The sequence below is a fragment of the Neolamprologus brichardi genome, chromosome 5, assembly GCF_056152115.1.
Source record: "Neolamprologus brichardi isolate AB-2024 chromosome 5, ASM5615211v1, whole genome shotgun sequence".
In the NCBI taxonomy this organism is placed as follows: domain Eukaryota; kingdom Metazoa; phylum Chordata; class Actinopteri; order Cichliformes; family Cichlidae; genus Neolamprologus; species Neolamprologus brichardi.
The window spans coordinates 26426604-26444070 of record NC_142108.1 but is presented as its reverse complement, the minus strand read 5'-3'; the positions used below and the strand labels follow the sequence as shown (position 1 = coordinate 26444070).

At 35.1% G+C, this 17467-nt stretch overlaps 1 protein-coding gene and 2 long non-coding RNA genes across 7 annotated transcripts; 1 reads left to right on the top strand and 2 right to left on the bottom strand.

Annotated features, from left to right (window-relative positions):
- Positions 1 to 291: 291 nt before the first annotated feature.
- Positions 292 to 2530, bottom strand: LOC148102805 (uncharacterized). Its single transcript, XR_015719052.1, has 2 exons — positions 2343 to 2530; positions 292 to 979 (listed from the first exon to the last, which is right to left on the bottom strand). It is a non-coding gene; the product is annotated as an uncharacterized LOC148102805 (long non-coding RNA).
- On the top strand, positions 2470 to 11462 carry LOC118453681 (complement decay-accelerating factor). 5 transcript variants are annotated; one of them, XM_087840947.1, is made up of 14 exons: positions 2470 to 2689; positions 5466 to 5651; positions 5742 to 5841; positions 6304 to 6374; positions 6605 to 6784; positions 7232 to 7270; positions 7400 to 7531; positions 7656 to 7715; positions 7829 to 7888; positions 8485 to 8523; positions 8608 to 8649; positions 8746 to 8797; positions 10174 to 10249; positions 10448 to 11462. In XM_087840947.1, exons 1-13 carry the CDS (start codon positions 2614 to 2616, stop codon positions 10229 to 10231), a joined length of 1095 nt encoding a protein of 364 aa, XP_087697073.1. In that variant the 5' UTR covers positions 2470 to 2613; the 3' UTR covers positions 10232 to 10249; positions 10448 to 11462. The 5 variants fall into 5 exon arrangements, with proteins under 5 accessions (XP_087697073.1, XP_087697074.1, XP_087697072.1 ...); XM_087840948.1 differs by lacking the exon at positions 10174 to 10249; XM_087840946.1 differs by having other exon boundaries at positions 10174 to 11462.
- Positions 11463 to 15863: 4401 nt separating this feature from the next.
- LOC148102804 (uncharacterized) lies at positions 15864 to 17164 on the bottom strand. Its single transcript, XR_015719089.1, has 2 exons — positions 16992 to 17164; positions 15864 to 16184 (listed from the first exon to the last, which is right to left on the bottom strand). It is a non-coding gene; the product is annotated as an uncharacterized LOC148102804 (long non-coding RNA).
- Between the last annotated feature and the right edge of the window lie 303 nt (positions 17165 to 17467).

The window sequence follows — 17467 nt, the reverse complement described above, 5'->3', positions numbered from 1 at the left end:
GATCAAGTGGAGTAAAGAGCAGTTTTCCCAGTGGCCTCCATGCAGTAGGAGAGATTTTTGAAACCAGAAGTATCGTCCCCTGTTGACCAATATAAAGAATAGTACTTTCAGGAATTATGGATTGGTTTGACATCTTTGGAATCAGAAACTACACTCAGCGTTTACGTACATTACTTTCTTATTATTAGTATCAATATTATTATTATTATTATTATTATTGAAAAAGCTGTTACAGTGGTTCTAATATAGCATAACATAAATGTAACTAACACAAAATACATGAAGAAAATCTAATTTAAAAAGTCTTTATTGTATTTTACTGCATGTTACAGCAACAACCTCCAAGTCCTTATTATAGTGGAAAAATAAACAACACACACTTTATTTTGTCACTTAATAATTGAATTAGTTACTCTTAATAAAAGTGACATTAAGCTCGTTGAGACTATACATTTTGATGGATCATAACTGCCACATACTTAAATTGCAGTTTATCTTTTTAGCACTAGATGTCACTGAAGGACATTAGTTCAGATCCTTAAAACTTTTTTTCCCGCCAGTCATCCGTTGTTGGGGGTTTTTCTGAATGAAGATTCATTATTTCTTGTCACCATTAATGACAGTAACAGAAAAATGGATGTTCTGGTAGCATGAATGAGATGAACATTTTAATCCTGTAGATTGATTAAAAAAAATGTGATACTGAGGGGAAAGGCATTTCCAAATGAGAACCTTGCGTGCACAGACCTGCCATGGCATAGATAAGACGATGCTTCAAAAGAAGGTGGAGTTAAACTGTTGATAATGCCACTGTTCACATCACCTTATTGGTATGTCTCAACATTAGAAAGGCAGGTGAATTATTCAGCAGTGCGCTGTAAAATTGGCACCCTCTTCTCCACATTATCAGACTTGATGAGAAGCAGATGGGGGCTGCTGAGAAGGGAGGTGTCTTAATCAGTCACTTGAACATGGTGTTCTGAGAGATAAGAAAAGCAAAAGAGACCTGAGCACAAGAGTTGCTTGTCTCACAAAAAGCAGTTATCCACTAATGCTACTTTTTGAATATTCCTTAAAAGGGAATAAGGTGCACCACATACTTTTTATAGTTTACATTTCATTGATTTTACATCACTGCACTCACAAATGGGTTGGGCTTTTAATTTCTTTCATTAGTTTACTTTTTGGACTGATGCAGGCTGCCTCACTAAAAAAAATGATCCCATACGCTGGTGTTTTTGCACTTCTTAAAAACCCCCAGTCTTTTACTGTACAGATACGGGCCACTTGCTCTTTGTTGTCCTGTTTCTAAGTGATACTTCTAGATGGTTTCTCTGGCAACTCTTGGGTGGAAAAAGAGGCAGCCCCTGTCAGCAGTTTTGTTGGTGAGATTGGAATTTAGACAAGATTATGAGGCAATGAGGCGCAGTCCCCTTGTTGAACAAAGCCCGTATCCATGGTAAAAATCCAAAGCATTTAAAGTGACTCAGACTTTGACTGTATGAACTGCTACGAAAACCCAGGGCATCCTCGATTTCACAACTTCTGCCATGCCTTTCCTATTTTCACATTTTTGTTTAGTTAAAGTTTGCACCCAAAAGTGGTTTTTTGTTATAGTAGATAATGTCTACCACGTATTCCGTTGTATAGATTTATTAGAAATAACTGTTTTCACCTTTTGAGGACCCATGAAACAAAAAAGAGGTTTTAAAGATACAGAGAGGGGATTGCCGATTTCTTTTCCAAGACAGTCATATAATGTTTCACCCTTTCCCCTCTTTGTACTGTTTGGAGATATCACCGCTCCTACTCTATTTGCAGGAACAGATTGGGCAGTTGACCAGGCAGTTCGGGTTGTTGCCAGTTGCAAAAAACCTCTCACATGTATATATAGCGTATAAATTTAGCAGAACTTCCTTTAATACTTCCAAAGCATTTCAAAATAAACTAAACAATTTTTACGTTATATTAAATCCACATTTCATACGCATATAATTATGTCTACATATACATACACACATACCCATACCCAATATATGCACATGCATGTATATAAAAACATGTGTGTCTTTGAAGGATTTAAACAACAAGACTGGACATAAAGATTGTACATTAGGCCTAAACGTGAGTTGTTTAAAGACTATGAAGTGTACAATCAGTTGTAATTATATGTGCATATCTAAACATTTAAACATGTAAAACTGAACAGTAAGAATTTGCACGTTACCTGAGTTGCTTACAGAGTGTGAAATGTGAAGTTGTATGCACAGGTTATCATTCAGAAAGCTACAAATTCATACATCAATATTATATTTTAAAGAAAATCACAAACATGTACTTACCTTAAAAAGGCTAGTTTCCTAATTCAGTCGGCAGGTTTCTTCTGGAGAGGGTTATTCTTTCTTGGAGGCTTTTATTGTGGAGGACATTACTTCACTTCCGGTTACACGTGCAATACAATACAAACGACATGACGCGTTCGCAGACAGCAGAGAGTGAAGAGTTGACAGTCTGAGGAGCGGTTCAGGTCTCCCTCTTGCCTCTCTGAACAAGTTGCGGTTAACGTAAGGATTTTCCAGAGTTGGACCAGGATCTTTTTTCTCCTTCTGCGACATGGAAACTCTATTGGACACACAGCGAAGACTCAAGTCCCTGCTATTAATGTACCTCTTGGTCGTAAAGGCAGCAGGTCAGTAGTAACACCATTCTCGGGGGAGTCTGCTTAATGAGATAATAATTATCAACCAAGTCACAGGAAAACTCTAACTAAGAGAGCTATGCTACATTTTTTTACTGTCTGAGCAAGAGGAAAAGAAAAGTCGCCAACTTCTATGAATATCTCTGAAATGATCAACAGCTGTTGAGATATTTACAGTTATACAGTTTTATACATTTCACATTGAATACTACTAGCTGACACGAATATTTGAAATAAATTGTCATGATGAGAAATACCTACTACTCTACCATACAGCGCACTCCTGCGATTATTTTGAAGTAAACTAATTTAGAAAGTGAGAAATAATATTTTGAGCGAAGATGTCAGTTAAGCTAAGACTACCAAAAAGTAGAAAGTTTTTCTTTTTCTTATATTTTTTAGTAGTTGTTTGTTTAGTTCAGTTTACCTAGATTTACTTATCCACAACTTTAGATTTAGATTTATTAATGACCTCTTAACATTTCCAGTGGGAAGACCTACTGAAATAAGAAATCCATGGTTACTTATTAACACTTACATTACCAAGAGGGACAGGTGAATGCCTGGTTCAGCATTATAATATGATAACATACTATACCTAGTCTGTTGAGAGAGAAGAAAATTGCCACAATTTGTTGTTCAAACAACATATTTAACGTTTTAATAACTAGGTTTACCCTCAAAAGTAAGTTTAACATTTATTTCACCTGCTAAATATCTGATTTACACTAAGTTGAAGCACATATAATTGAAATCAATCTTGGTATTTTTAATTAGTCACAAGTGGTTACTCATTTCCTTATTTTGTAGAAAAAAACAACATAAGTAGCAACAGAGATCCCTGTGATCATGTGTTAAATACTATGTATTTAGTAACCAGACATGCCCAAGTTAGAACTCAAGTCTGCTTAAAGGGAGTGTAGTTCCATGACCAGATAGTCACTGTATTTCGATGATTTTTTTTTCCATTAGCTTGCCATTTGAGTTAAATTAGAGAATGTTGACAGTACAAAGCCATAGCCATATCTACTTACACATGTTGATACATATAAGCACGCACACACTGAGGCACCATACATTGAGCCATGTGTGGGGGTGGCTTTATTCCAATGAACTAATGACCTCTGCAAGCACGCATACATTACAAACCTACATACAACCATCACAGCACAATGAACCTACAGTGAACCATTTTTTTCTTGTCATTTTGGTTAAGTATTTCTTTTATAATATAACAGCAAGTATCCATTTACAAATGCCAAGATTAGTCAACATTTCTTCAAACAAAAAGGCCCCTGTGATGTGCATTTCATTACTATGCACCAACCACATATGTTTAGGCTTTTTGAAGCCAGAAAAGAAAGTGACCCCAAATTCTAACTGTATACGTTAACACACTTATCAATATTACAGCTTTATTAGCTATATAGCTCCTGTATCAAGACACAGGAGAATCTCATGGATTATAATGAATTTTTGATTAAATTAATATTTAGAAGGAAGTTTTAGTTCTTGTTGTTTGTTACAGCCTCGTGAGAGAGGTAGTAAAGAATAAACCTAAAAGTAGAATTTCAATGTGGTTTAGTGTACATACAAATGTGATGTAATGTAGGTGGCCTTGTTTTCATATTTTTTACAAAACACCTGCAGACAGTAGGGTAGTCTTTTTTCCAGAGAAAATCTGAGGATCTTCTCTAGAAAAGTCATGACTGATTAGTCAGTAGGCTCAGATTTCATATCTACTGATCCCTAATCTAACCCGCTCTGAGGTAGGTTAGGTTTGAAGGATAAGTTACATTGCAATAAGATATACTTTAGTAAGAAGTAAACTGCCTTTGTAGTACAAAAAGCCCAGGGTTAATCAGATTTGTTTTTAAAATCAAATTGTATCTATGTAGGTATGTTGGTAGCAACTTTTCCTGTTTCTATGTTTATTTTTTGTTCGCCATTCAGACATTCCAAAATCAATCTCTACAATCTGTGCATGCCAAAAAAACCAAAGCAGGTTTTCACTGAATGAATAAATAAGGCTTTAGTTCTTGGCTGCATACTCTAACATCAATTTCATTTCCTCTTGGGGTTCTTTCAATTTAAAAAATAGACCTGCTCCAAAACCTTGTAAATTTAAGCTTACTTATATCAGTCTAACCCTTTGTCTGTTATAGATATAGAATGATCAAATACATTGTACACCTGCATTTGCATTGCAAAGACCAAAGACTTTTGTAAACAAGCACCTGGCTTTAGGCTTTACACTCTCCCCCTTTGTGTGTCTGTGTTGGGAAATATTAGGAAATATGGGGAATCTCTTCCTGTGTGTGCAAGAAAGAAAGCATGCAGGAAAACACTTTTTTTAAAAAAATATTCATTGGAAAACTTAGTATTAAGAATTAAGTGCATCTCATCACTAAGGGTATAGATTTTTCTGTATTATGATGATAGGAACCTATGTTTTCAGTGTTTTTATACAAATAACAAAATGTGACTAACTGAAAATAAGGATGTTAACACAAACTTCACCGAAGGAAGTTATATTATCCCTCTCCATTAGGTTATTTATAGAAGTTGCCTTACTAAAAAAGCGATTTCTGATGAGGAATTAGGATCGACAGATTATTTTCATTCATGTCTTCCACTAAAGCCTATAAGTTATGTATGATATTGGCTGAATTTGTATTTACATTTTTAATCATTTTAATCAAATTTTCATGTTTAGTTTTTAATTGTTATGATTACTGATTTTAAACCCATTTTTTTTTACTTCCAGGTGACTGTCCTAAACCTGAGGGAGGGGACAATACTGTCCTAACCAATGAATCACTTCTAAAGAATTTTTTCCCAGAGAATATCATGGTCACGTTAGAGTGTTCTAGTGGATATATTAAAGAAAGCGGCTCTGAATTTATAACTTGCATTAATGATCAATGGACTGAGTCAGAGCTCATCTGCAAGAGTAAGTCTTGTCTACTACTGTTATTTTGTGAGTTGATGTACAGCCTGAAACACCTGTAGTGATATCTGTTGTTTGTTTTTTATGCTACAGAGAAAGACTGTGGTCAACCTCCATCAAAGCCACATATGAAGTTTGATACAAGTCGGGGTACTCTGTTTGGTGCTCTAGTAAAAGTAACTTGTGAAAAAGGGCAAGTATAAACCTGTTTCACCTTCTCATACTTATCTGGTTGAGCATTGTGTTAAAATATAAGAAAATCCAAAAAGAAAAATGAAAATCATGAAGTAATGACATACAAAAATAACTAAAATATTAATGTTCATTTCCAAACATTGCATTTCTTCATGCTGTAGTGCTAAAAGTTGTCTGGCATAAAGTACTGATAAATGACTGATGTCTGTGCAATGGAATGCATTGGCTAATGGAAAATGTTTCTAAAGAAAACAAAATACATATGAAAGACAAATAGATTGGTTGTCATAAGATGTTACTTTGTGGTTTCACTGGCTAGAAACTTGGCTCTCCTTCTAACAACAGTGATTGATTCAGTTATAAAAATGTTTTTTCAGTGCATTGCAATTTCATGACTGTTAAGGTTTAACATTTCTTTAAATTAACAAAGCAGCTTTGTTTTCACTCTGTCTTTTTACAGTTACCAGATTAGCGGGTCGAGCTTCAAAGAGTGCTATGATCAAGGGTGGAGTGGCAAAGCTTCTTGCGAAAGTAAATGTCTTCATTTGTTAGCTATCAGTCATAGAACTGGTCAAAACTGTTACTTAATGTTTCTAAGATAAGCATTTCTTCAGAAACATTCCTCCAGTCCTCTGTTCTGTTACTTTTTTCTCAATGTCAGTTATTAATGCCATTATATATATAAGGAGTAAAATGTGTTACTTTGTGATCATTTTGTGATTTTTTTTTTGTTGGAGTAAAGAGGTTTTTCTGTTTCTCAGTTGTAACATGTGACAAACCTGAAATAGCCAATGGCAATACTTCATGGGATTCTGGAGATGACCCAGAATACAACAATACCATACGTTATACCTGTCATGAAGGATACACCCTCATAGGGAGTGATACTGTTGTATGCGATGAAACTGGTGACTACAGTCCTGATCAACCTGTATGCAATGGTAAGGCCGATGCATTAGTGTGTTTTACTTGTTACTTTTAATGTTATGATGCAAAGCAGGTCGAGGTGGTCATAATGTTTTGAGAATATTACATTATTTTAGGATCATACAGATGTTTTTGTATTCTTCAACGTAGTTTTTATGAATGTTCTTTATGCTGACCACTTTCAAACCATGTCATATTATCGATTATGTATCGATTTGCCATTATCTTCAGCTTTTAATATTTACCTTTTATAAATGTTCTCCATCCATGTACTGGCACACTAATTCTAATAATAACCTAACATTGTATTAACTAAAGTGTAAATTTTCCCCACAAGAGTTGTTGGGGGGGGGAAGCTATGTGAAGGAGCAACAGCTGCTGCTGCTGTGCTTTTTCATTTTAGTTTTTCCTTTGACATGATATGATAGAAAGTGTTTTCTGTTTTTATTCCTATTTGACAGAAGTGAAAAGAGCGCCAGCTACTACTTCTCGACCACTAGGTATATAAAGAGAAATAATGGATAACAGTGGTTTTACAGAATTATATATATTGAAATATAGAGAATAATTATAAATTATGTGGTTTTACCTCTTCCATTAAAAAGCAATTTTTCTCTTCCTCATGCTAGTTGCCATAACGGATTTGACAACAACTGACGCAAAAGTATCCACGTTTTCAGAGTCCTCTGCTGCACCCACAGTTCACAGAACTCAAACTGTCACAACCAGTTCAATACCAAATCTCTCAACTTTACCAAAAGGTACAGAAAAACTCTGAATTGATACTGTTTAATCACAGGAGCATGAATTTATTATGTGCATGTTGCATGCATCTCAGAAACGACTTTTCATATAGACCTACTGTTATCCTGTTGATACCCACAGTTCACAGAACTCAAACTGTCACAACCAGTTCAATACCAAATCTCTCAACTTTACCAAAAGGTACAGAAAAACTCTGAATTGATACTGTTTAATCACAGGAGCATGAAAATTAAACGTTTCTTGAAGCTTTGTTGAAACTTGGGGAGAATTATTCTATTTGTGCTGTTCAAAAGTTTTCAGAGAAAAAGCTACTTCTGCCGGTATTCTGTCAACTACATCATCATCCTTTCAAGGTAGAGAGATGTCTTATAAAGCACTCAAGCATTTGAACCTTCTTTTTTAATATTTTGGCCTGTTTTTACGTTACATTGACTACCAAATTGCATATTGTACACCACTGAATGTCATTACTTTGTGGAAAGAATATAAAGGTTCTCAAAGACTTTGAACAACATAGATTTTGATACTTTGTAACTGATTATAATGTCTCATGAGTTGACAGCTAATATAAAGCCATGAGATAGGTCGGTCATAGATTATTCATGTGCATATAACACATTAATTTTTTAATACAAAATTTACTTAGTTAGACTTTAACTTGCATAGTTTAACATTTTTGTGCTTGTGCTCTCTGGCTGAGAACACTAAATTATGAAATGTGAAAATTGTGAAATCTATCTATCTATCTATCTATCTATCTATCTATCTATCTATCTATCTATCTATCTATCTATCTATCTATCTATCTATCTATCTATCTATCTATCTATCTATCTATCTATCTATCTATCTATCTATCTATCTATCTATCTATCTATCTATCCCTAACAGTTTAAACCGAATACTAAAACTGTGGTTGTTTGTTTGTTTTTTGTATATTTGTTTGCAGGCATGCATGATGGGAATGTAAATACTGCCACGGACAGTGGTGAGTTTTTTAACCCCAGTTTTAATAAGAAACATTTATTGTATTTTTTTCCATGTGCGTTTAACCTTGCTTGTCATTTTCCAGGAACAGTGGCTGCTGTGGTCATTGGTGCTGTGGTTTTGTTAGGTAATGTATATTGTTTCTTTTGGAATTTATATAGTGCATTTTGTTGTGGAAATGAGAACAAAACCAAAATATTATTTAATGGGGTTTTTTTCGCAGGTGTAATTATAGGTTTTATCCTATTGCACAAGTTTAACATGAGAAGAAAAGGGTAAGTTCCATTTTTTTTACTCTTAACTTCATCATGCATGGCTTACATTTGATTTTACTCTATATGCCTCTGCTACTTCTCTTTGCATGCTCTGCTCTTTTGACCTTTGAATATTTAGAGCTGTATTTTCAGAACCTATATGGACTTGTACAGTAATATATCGTCAATAGGCTGCAGCAGTTTAAATCTATCCACTACATTTTAGTCTTTGAAATTCAGATGTGCGTGTGTGTGTTTCCGGACTGCTGAGGAATGAGGGAAGTCAGGAGGAAATCCTTTAACAAAAACAGCTGTGACATACAAATCAGCAAAAAAACAAAATCTCTTTCTTTGTTTTTTTGCTGATTTGTATGTCACAGCCATAAGGAATCAGAACATTTGTTATAATAAATTTAGCAAATGGATGGATAGATATTTTGCTGCTTATGCCCACAGAATGCTTAAAAAAGATGGACCTAGCTGCCTTTACATCTCCATTAGTTTGTGAAGTACCACAACAACCTGAGCATTTTTACCTTCACCTGTCTTTTTTTGAAATCTGACATGATGAACATAGAGCAGATATAACTAATAAACTGACGACACAGCATATGATATGGCTCATATGGGTCATATGGCTCATTGTCAATCAAAATGTATCAAAACCACATCGCATTAACATAAAGCAATGTTATCTCCCCCGGCAAAACTGGCCTATGACAGGAAAACAGATGACATTGTTTTTACGTAGAATACTTATATAGACATACAAAGCAATAAATATTGTTCATATTTTTTTGCAATAAAGAAGTTCGATTCATGTTTATTGTTTTTGGGAATTTGTTTGATTGACAACAACTGTGTTTATTGAATGGTTGTCCAAACCAAGACGACTAGGATCGCCTGTATAAATGATTGAAGAGTAGATATCTTGCTAGGTTTTTACAACCATACAACACGAGATGTGAAACTATTCAAATTCAATTCAATCTTACAGTCACCTCAAAGTGTTTTATATGGTAAGGTTACAAAAAACCTACCTGACAAACAAGTGATTAAGACCAAAAACTCACCTGGAAAGTGTTTACTGATGAAGGGATCCAAAGGGGAGTTTTCTTTTGTGGTGACAAGAGTCTTCCTCTACTAGCCGTTAGAAAGAATGTAGGTTTAAAGTGCTCAGTCATTAAACTGTTCAGACATTAAGGCTACATACATCTCATATATACATTCAATGACAGAGTCATTTTGTTAAGTAATTAATTTCTCAATGTTGAATTGACTAACACCTAACACTTTTTATTGCCAATTAAGAATGCAATAAAACTAATAAATTTTTAACATAAAAGTAATATAACTCCATAATTCTGATGCAAATTCCTTATTTAATGGCACCATAGCTCATATGACACCAGAGAAGACCAGAAGCCGGGGTTATTACACTTCCAAAATCTTTAGATTGCCTGCCTCACCCAGGTATCTGTATAAAACCATCAAAATACACCAGAGACATATTTAACCATTTTTCTGTCTGTAAGTTTAGGTTGTTAATATTAGTATTGCTAGTGTTGTATCTAAGCCTAAAAAAGAATGATGCATCATTTCCCTTTTTGCATTACTTTGTGAATGAAGGTCAACTTAATGTTTTGTTTTTTTGCTGTTTTTTTACACTAGTTCACATGGAATTTCACCTTTATGAAAAGGCCCAAGGATGTACCATCAAACTGTAACAGTGCCTCTCTGAGTTGACGGGGAAAGACAACTTACTTTCATTGTTGCCGCAGTTCATTTGGCAGATAATCCACCCTGCTGAGCTTACATAGTTAAAGTATCAAACTTGGATTGCCTTTTGTAATATTATATTTGATTTTTGCATTATTTTAAAAGACATTTGTAAATATTTTATTGTACTTTATTATTGCTGCTTATATATTATTTATGTTATAAAACAGAGTAAATACAATAATGTTGTTTTCTTGTTGTTCTTGCGAAAACATTTTTTTGTTTGCAGCTTTTGATCAATTTTACCACCATAACTTTACATGTCATGTTATATGTTAATGTGTTGTTTCATTTGGCCAGAAGAAAGGAGGTTAGAAAGGGATGCAGTGCATACAGTGTGGTTAATTCAGTCAGTAGAATGAAGTGGTGACTTCTAAAGATACAATCAGCTGCATTCTTTGCCTCCTGACTTTCTTTTCATCATTGTCTATTGTTGAGATCTAAGCTGCGGAAAAAAAGAGTAAACTGCACTCCCATGAGAAAAGGGCTGTGTAGTTTTTTTTTTCATTATGTTCTTTAGTTTTTTCCTCTTTGATCAGGCAAGATTTGGCTCTATTAAATATGAAAGGAATTTCCAAGACCAAGGAGCAAAATTGATAAAAAATATAACTGAATGGGTTCATTGAACGGATTGAGAAGCTATTGTGAAAATGAAAATAATCTACTAGATAAGAGAACGATTTTATAACCTAATTTTTGTTGTGCATGCTACTATTATGCAGGTTAAAGAACATGATGAAGTCTTCATCACACCTTAAAATGTAAAAGTTTCTCTCCTAGGAGGAGAGCCTCAGTGAATGCATTCACTGTCATGTCAACAGATTAGCACAAAGCCATTATGCTGACAAGGGTGTGGATCCATACAGAGACAAGCCCAAAATAAAATGTGATGATGACTGTTTCATTGTATCCTGCTCAAGTGTTGTATTTCATTCAGTGTAATACTTCAGCTCTATCTCACGGCAGGATACGCCTCCATTAACATAGTTGTTTGTCTTAGTTATGCTGACAGACATTTAATTATCAAAGGGAAGTGGTTTTTGTTTTTCTCAGAAACCTTGAAAATCTTGGCAAAAACAACAATTCACCATAAGACACCTTAAAAATGAAATTTACAATATTTATAAGGTTTTCTCACTGGTCGCATGTCCACTTTGCGTTGGACTTTTTTGTATTAAAAGGATACATCTGAGGAGTCTGTTTTTCTTATTGTAACAAAAACAAAACAAAAACAATTTTTTGTCCTATAAAAGTTTTTCTTCCTTTGAAGCCATTGTTTGTTGAGCAAAACAAAAATCACGTCACTGAGACATTCAGTCGCAGTATGTGACAAATAAACAACTGAAAATGCCTCTGCAGAAAAAAAAAAAATTAAATAAATGCAATCCCCCATAGCACACATCACTGTCTGTCTTCAGTTGCCTGAGGCATTTCTGGAGCAGCCATCTAAAGGGGCCGTCTTATTGATGTATTCACAGATGCTCCATGATTTGTCTTAAATTGTGGCTCTTACACTCAATAAACTTTGTCCTCTTTCAGCCTCAGGGTGCTGGACTTTGGGTGGCGACTAATATACTCAGGGAAAAAAAATAAGGTAAGGAAACAAAATAGGTGTTAGGATTGGAACAGGGGCGATTCTAGGATCAGAGCTTTGGGGGTGCTGAGCACCCAGAGAGCTGCCCAGCCAGGCAAGATAAACTTTACTTGTCACAGTGAGACTTCTTCCCTGTCTCTGTCAGTCCCTGCATCCTTAAATGTCTCCAGTTGTCCCAAGATCTCTATGACTGTCTCCTTGGTGCATTTAAACCCCTGTTTCTCCCTGTCCTCATCGTCTGTTGTCTTCATCTCCGTTATCACTCATCATAATTTTACCATCTCTGTGCAAGTCTGCAAATTTCTTTATTAAATCATAAGATTCTTAAATTCATCAAGTCTCTCTGTGCCTGGGTCCTCGTCACAAAACATGACATCACTGTTTTGTACATTTTAACACAATTTAATCCCCACATTTGTGAAAGAAAAGCAAAACACTTTTTTGAAAAGTCTGTAACAAAACCATCAAATCTGATCAAGGTTATTTAAATGCTGCAAAAGAAGAATGGATTGGAATAAAAAAAATACATATCCTAACCTTAATTACTGGGGAGAATAATGAGTGATGCTCATAGTGAGTAAAAAGTAAACTGAGTGCATTTTTTGGACAGAGATTCACTTATATATGTGTATGTTTAATATAGTACAGATACATAAAAAATACTCCCAAAACAATAAATTATTACAAATAAATTATTACAAAATATTAATAAAAAACTATACAAATTGAGGCAACTTTGCCTGTGGTAGAATGTATACAATGTATGAAAAAATCTTTATTGCAGATACTAATTTTACTCATTTAATAATAATAATAATTTTGTCTTGTAAGATTTATGAGTTTCATGCTTTCATACTGGTACTTGGGAGAGCTTGACATTTTTAATCAGGTGGTACACACTGTAAAAAGTGTGAGAAACACTGATAAGTGTATGTGTGCTTTTAGAAAACATTTAAAGCTGCAGTATTTTGAAACAAGCTAGCTTAAAACATTTTTAGAATATAAATAGAGCATCTGCTTCTCTTTACAGCTCCTCACTCCACCAGGGCTGTTTGGCTCTTTCTGATAGTGTGCAAATGTGATGCATGTAATGCAGCAGACATACAGACAGCTGGACGGTCCAAAAGTTGGCCTACCTATTACTGACTGAGGTTTTAGTAGAGTTGTGGCTGAACCACAAAAAAATATATCATTGATTTTAATCTCCCCAATCAATTATAATGTTATGTTGCAATGTTGTTAAAGAGGGTCAAAAATGTTTCAACCCAGTTTGTTTTGCAGATTCTGTATAGCAGCTTTAATATAAGGAGAACACAACTTCCAGATTGTGTGAGTAAAATCAGGTTTTTTCTCTTTGTCAGTTTAACAGTTTCTGTTGTCCCTGTCTGTTTTCTTACCTGGTTCTTCCTGACCTTGTACTTTCTCCTCACATTCCCCTCTTTCCTCTCTCCCTCTTTGGACTGACAATCATACACAAATAGATTGTATTCAATTAGATGAAAAATTACATTAATATGAAAAAAATACTATTAAGATCACTAACAAAAAGGCCTATCTCAGTGTACTTTCAACCAAAAGGAAAATAACCAAACCACATGAACAACCAATACAAGATATAAATACTGAAACACTGATCCAACATTATTCTTGATTTACGGACCATTTGATTTTACACTTTTACCTGAATGTGGCTCCTTTTTTTGAAAAAACTTCCTTATATCCATTATGAACCTGGCTGTCTCTCTGTACACACACACACACACACAACAGGAGTTATAAGGTTAATGGGCATCCAGTCAGTTAGCTAGTTAGTTATGGAGGACCACAAGAGCCACGCGCATCGAAATAAAAAATCCTGTGCTTAATTAATGAATTGTAGAATAAAATCTGCATTTGTAAATTCATTTTTGAATTCCAATTTAATAAACTGATTTTTAAAATGCTTTTTAAGTCTTCATTTCAAAAAACATTTTCGAATTGCACTTTAATAAACTTCATTTCAAAAACCTTTTTCGAATTGCACTTTAATAAACTTCATTTCAAAAACCTTTTTTGAATTGCACTTTAATAAACTGCATTTCAAAAACCTTTTTCGAATTGCACTTTAATAAACTTCATTTCAAAAACCTTTTTCGAATTGCACTTTAATAAACTTCATTTCAAAAATCTTTTTCAAATTGCACTTTAATAAACTTCATTTCAAAAACCTTTTTTGAATTGCACTTTAATAAACTTCATTTCAAAAACCTTTTTTGAATTGCACTTTAATAAACTGCATTTCAAAAACCTTTTTCGAATTGCACTTTAATAAACTGCATTTCAAAATCCATTTCCCTTTCCTGTTCGCTCAGGGATTAACATGTGGATTAGCATTTGGATTAGCAGTTGGATTAACAACTTCATTTTAAAAATCCTGCTGCTATTCAAATGAGCCACACCGTGGGATGTAAGGATGATGGTGTTACGGCTCTGAGTCAGCTTTGAGCCATCAGACGCACACACTGGAAAACCAGCACCTGGACTTCATGCAGGAGAGACGGCCTCAGTGATTTAGGTTCATAAGCAAGTTCAAACATTTCTGGCTTATTATCACTTAGATTTCTTAATCTTAAAAGTGAATGCATTTAAAGCAGGAACTGCACACCTAGCCATCAGAAGTGTGGCAGCATGAGTACTGTAAAGTTTTGTAGGGTCCTTGTTAAAAATTCCACAAGCACCACACATTTGTCATATAAAGTTCCATTTTTTACAGTACAGTGTTGAAATTATAAACTATATATTCTAGTTGTCCACTTGTCAGTAATTTTTGAGTAAATGGATGTCAGTGATAAATCAGTGGTGATTCACCTGCAAATGTTTTTAACAAACTTTGTTTTTTGTAGAATTCCTCAGCAGCTGTGGAGAGATGCATTTGAATATCTTCTGGTTCCACTTCTCCTTACCTGGAAGCTGAGCATTGCTCATTTCTGACAAGGACATACACCTCAGTGCTTATCATGGGTGTTACATCCTTCGTGCAGCAATTCCAGAGAAAACAAGAGAGCAACGACCACTCATTAAGACCAGCCAGAAATCTGTCCCTTTCTGGCAGCTGTGGAAACTTCCAATAAGAAAGTTTGCATTCTTAGAACAATGCTGGATCATGTGTGATGTGTCATCATATCAGGATATTACATTTTGACCTAATTCTGCTCAATCTGTTTTGATCGTTGATCCAGTATTTCAGCTTTGTGTTGTGCTGCAAGTTTAAAACCCATTGTCCTCATGAGCACAGCATCTAACAACTCTCCTTGAAAAAGTCGATTGACTTTAACTGGACACAGTGGTTTCCAGTGGGAGATATTTTCATCACTTATCCGTGACACTGGAGAAGTCACCTGAGTGAGTGATAAAACAATTTTCCATGGAAAATCCAGAGGGACTTTGTTGTTTCTTTGGACTCTATTTCAGCTCTAGCAGCATCTCTCAGAAGAAAACTGTTTTCCCAATAATCAGATGAAAAAATTGAACCAGGTGGTATTCTCTGGAGTTTAAGACCAAGACTGAACTCAAACAGTGAATTGACATTAGACTGGAATTCATAAGATGATTAGAAATACTGCTGAAGCTGAATGATTCATTCATATATGATTTTTTTTTCTCCAATTCACCAGGTCTGTATAGTTCAGTATGACTGTGGTACATAATACAAAAGAATAAATACAGAAGAATAAAAACTTTGTGAATAACTTTACTCTTCTTAAAAATAACTAATAAAACAAGTAAAAGTACAAATGTGTACAAGTTAGAGACTTCCTCACTAAGATTTTAATTGTGTGTTAAAGAGAAAGAGATTAGGAGGTAAAATAGACGATGCAGAGACCATCATCACTGAGGCCGTTTCTCCTGCATGAAGTCCAGGTGCTGGTTTTCCAGTGTGTGCGTCTGATGGCCCAAAGCTGACTCAGAGCCGTAACACCATCAATGGCTGCAGTATGGAACAGGTGTGGGTGTGTCCTCATCTCCCAGAGGAGTCCAAATTGTCATCAAACAGCCCTACAGACACAAAAATGTGAAAATATAAACAACCAGACTATCAGCAGTGATTTAAGTACTTTAAGACCTCTGTGAAAATCATTTACAGTATATATCACAGAATTTAAGGCCTTTATGATCACAGAGCATACAGAGAAAAGTACTAAACTGAATCAATTTCAGCTTTCGTTTCTCATGACGTATATTGTATTAATAATTAAATTTCATTATCTGTAGCTTTACCACACAGGTGTAGATACTGTAGGTTCAGTGAATGCTTAGATTGCACTGCTTAGAATATACTGGACATTCAAAGCTAAGATTCAGCGCACTGTGTTACAGGCTGGGGTTTGATGACTTCATCATATATACAACCTTTGATCATCGTTTATGTCCAGTTGAGAATGAATCTGTGCACTCACATATTAAATGAGCTGAAATCAGTAGTGTGATCGCCAGTCTTTATATGCTGAATGAGAGAACTGAAAGCTGTTATTTTAATCAGCCTGTCTCAGTTGTTTTAACTCACAAGTATCACAAAGTAATGTGGTAACATCTGGACTGACGAGTTTACTGTCAGCATTTTAATCGCTAGTTTAAAGGCTATAGGCTGCAGCTGTTGCTCTAACACTGTATAAATGTAACGGGCCTCAGTGCTGGTTCTAATAGTTTGAGCTGCTTCGAGCTTTATTTGTGAAGAGCACAGCAGCTTACAAAACACGTAGCTAGCTCGTACAGCTGCGACGTAAAACTTTCATAAGCTAAGATGACCTTAAAATAACGGGGCTACGTGCGGTGATGCTAGCGTTAGCCACGTTAGCACGTTACCTTCACAGGTGGTCAGACTTTGTAAACAGGCACTCAGCCAGAGGTTGGGCTCTCCGTTTCGCTGCAGGGTCCCTTCATTCTTCACATATCCGTGTCGAGCCGAGTGTAAATCCCGAGGTCGAACGGCCTTTGTACAAGCACACAGGCTTCTTAGCAGGGCGAAGCTATGAGCTAGAAACATCCAGGCTGGCAGACAGCCTGTGTCTGACCAAACAATCAGAGAGCTCCTTACATCCCACGGTGTGGCTCATTTGAATAGCAGCAGGATTTTTAAAATGAAGTTGTTAATCCAACTGCTAATCCAAATGCTAATCCACATGTTAATCCCTGAGCGAACAGGAAAGGGAAATGGATTTTGAAATGCAGTTTATTAAAGTGCAATTCGAAAAAGGTTTTTGAAATGCAGTTTATTAAAGTGCAATTCGAAAAAAAAATTTGAAATGCAGTTTATTAAAGTGCAATTCAAAAAAGGTTTT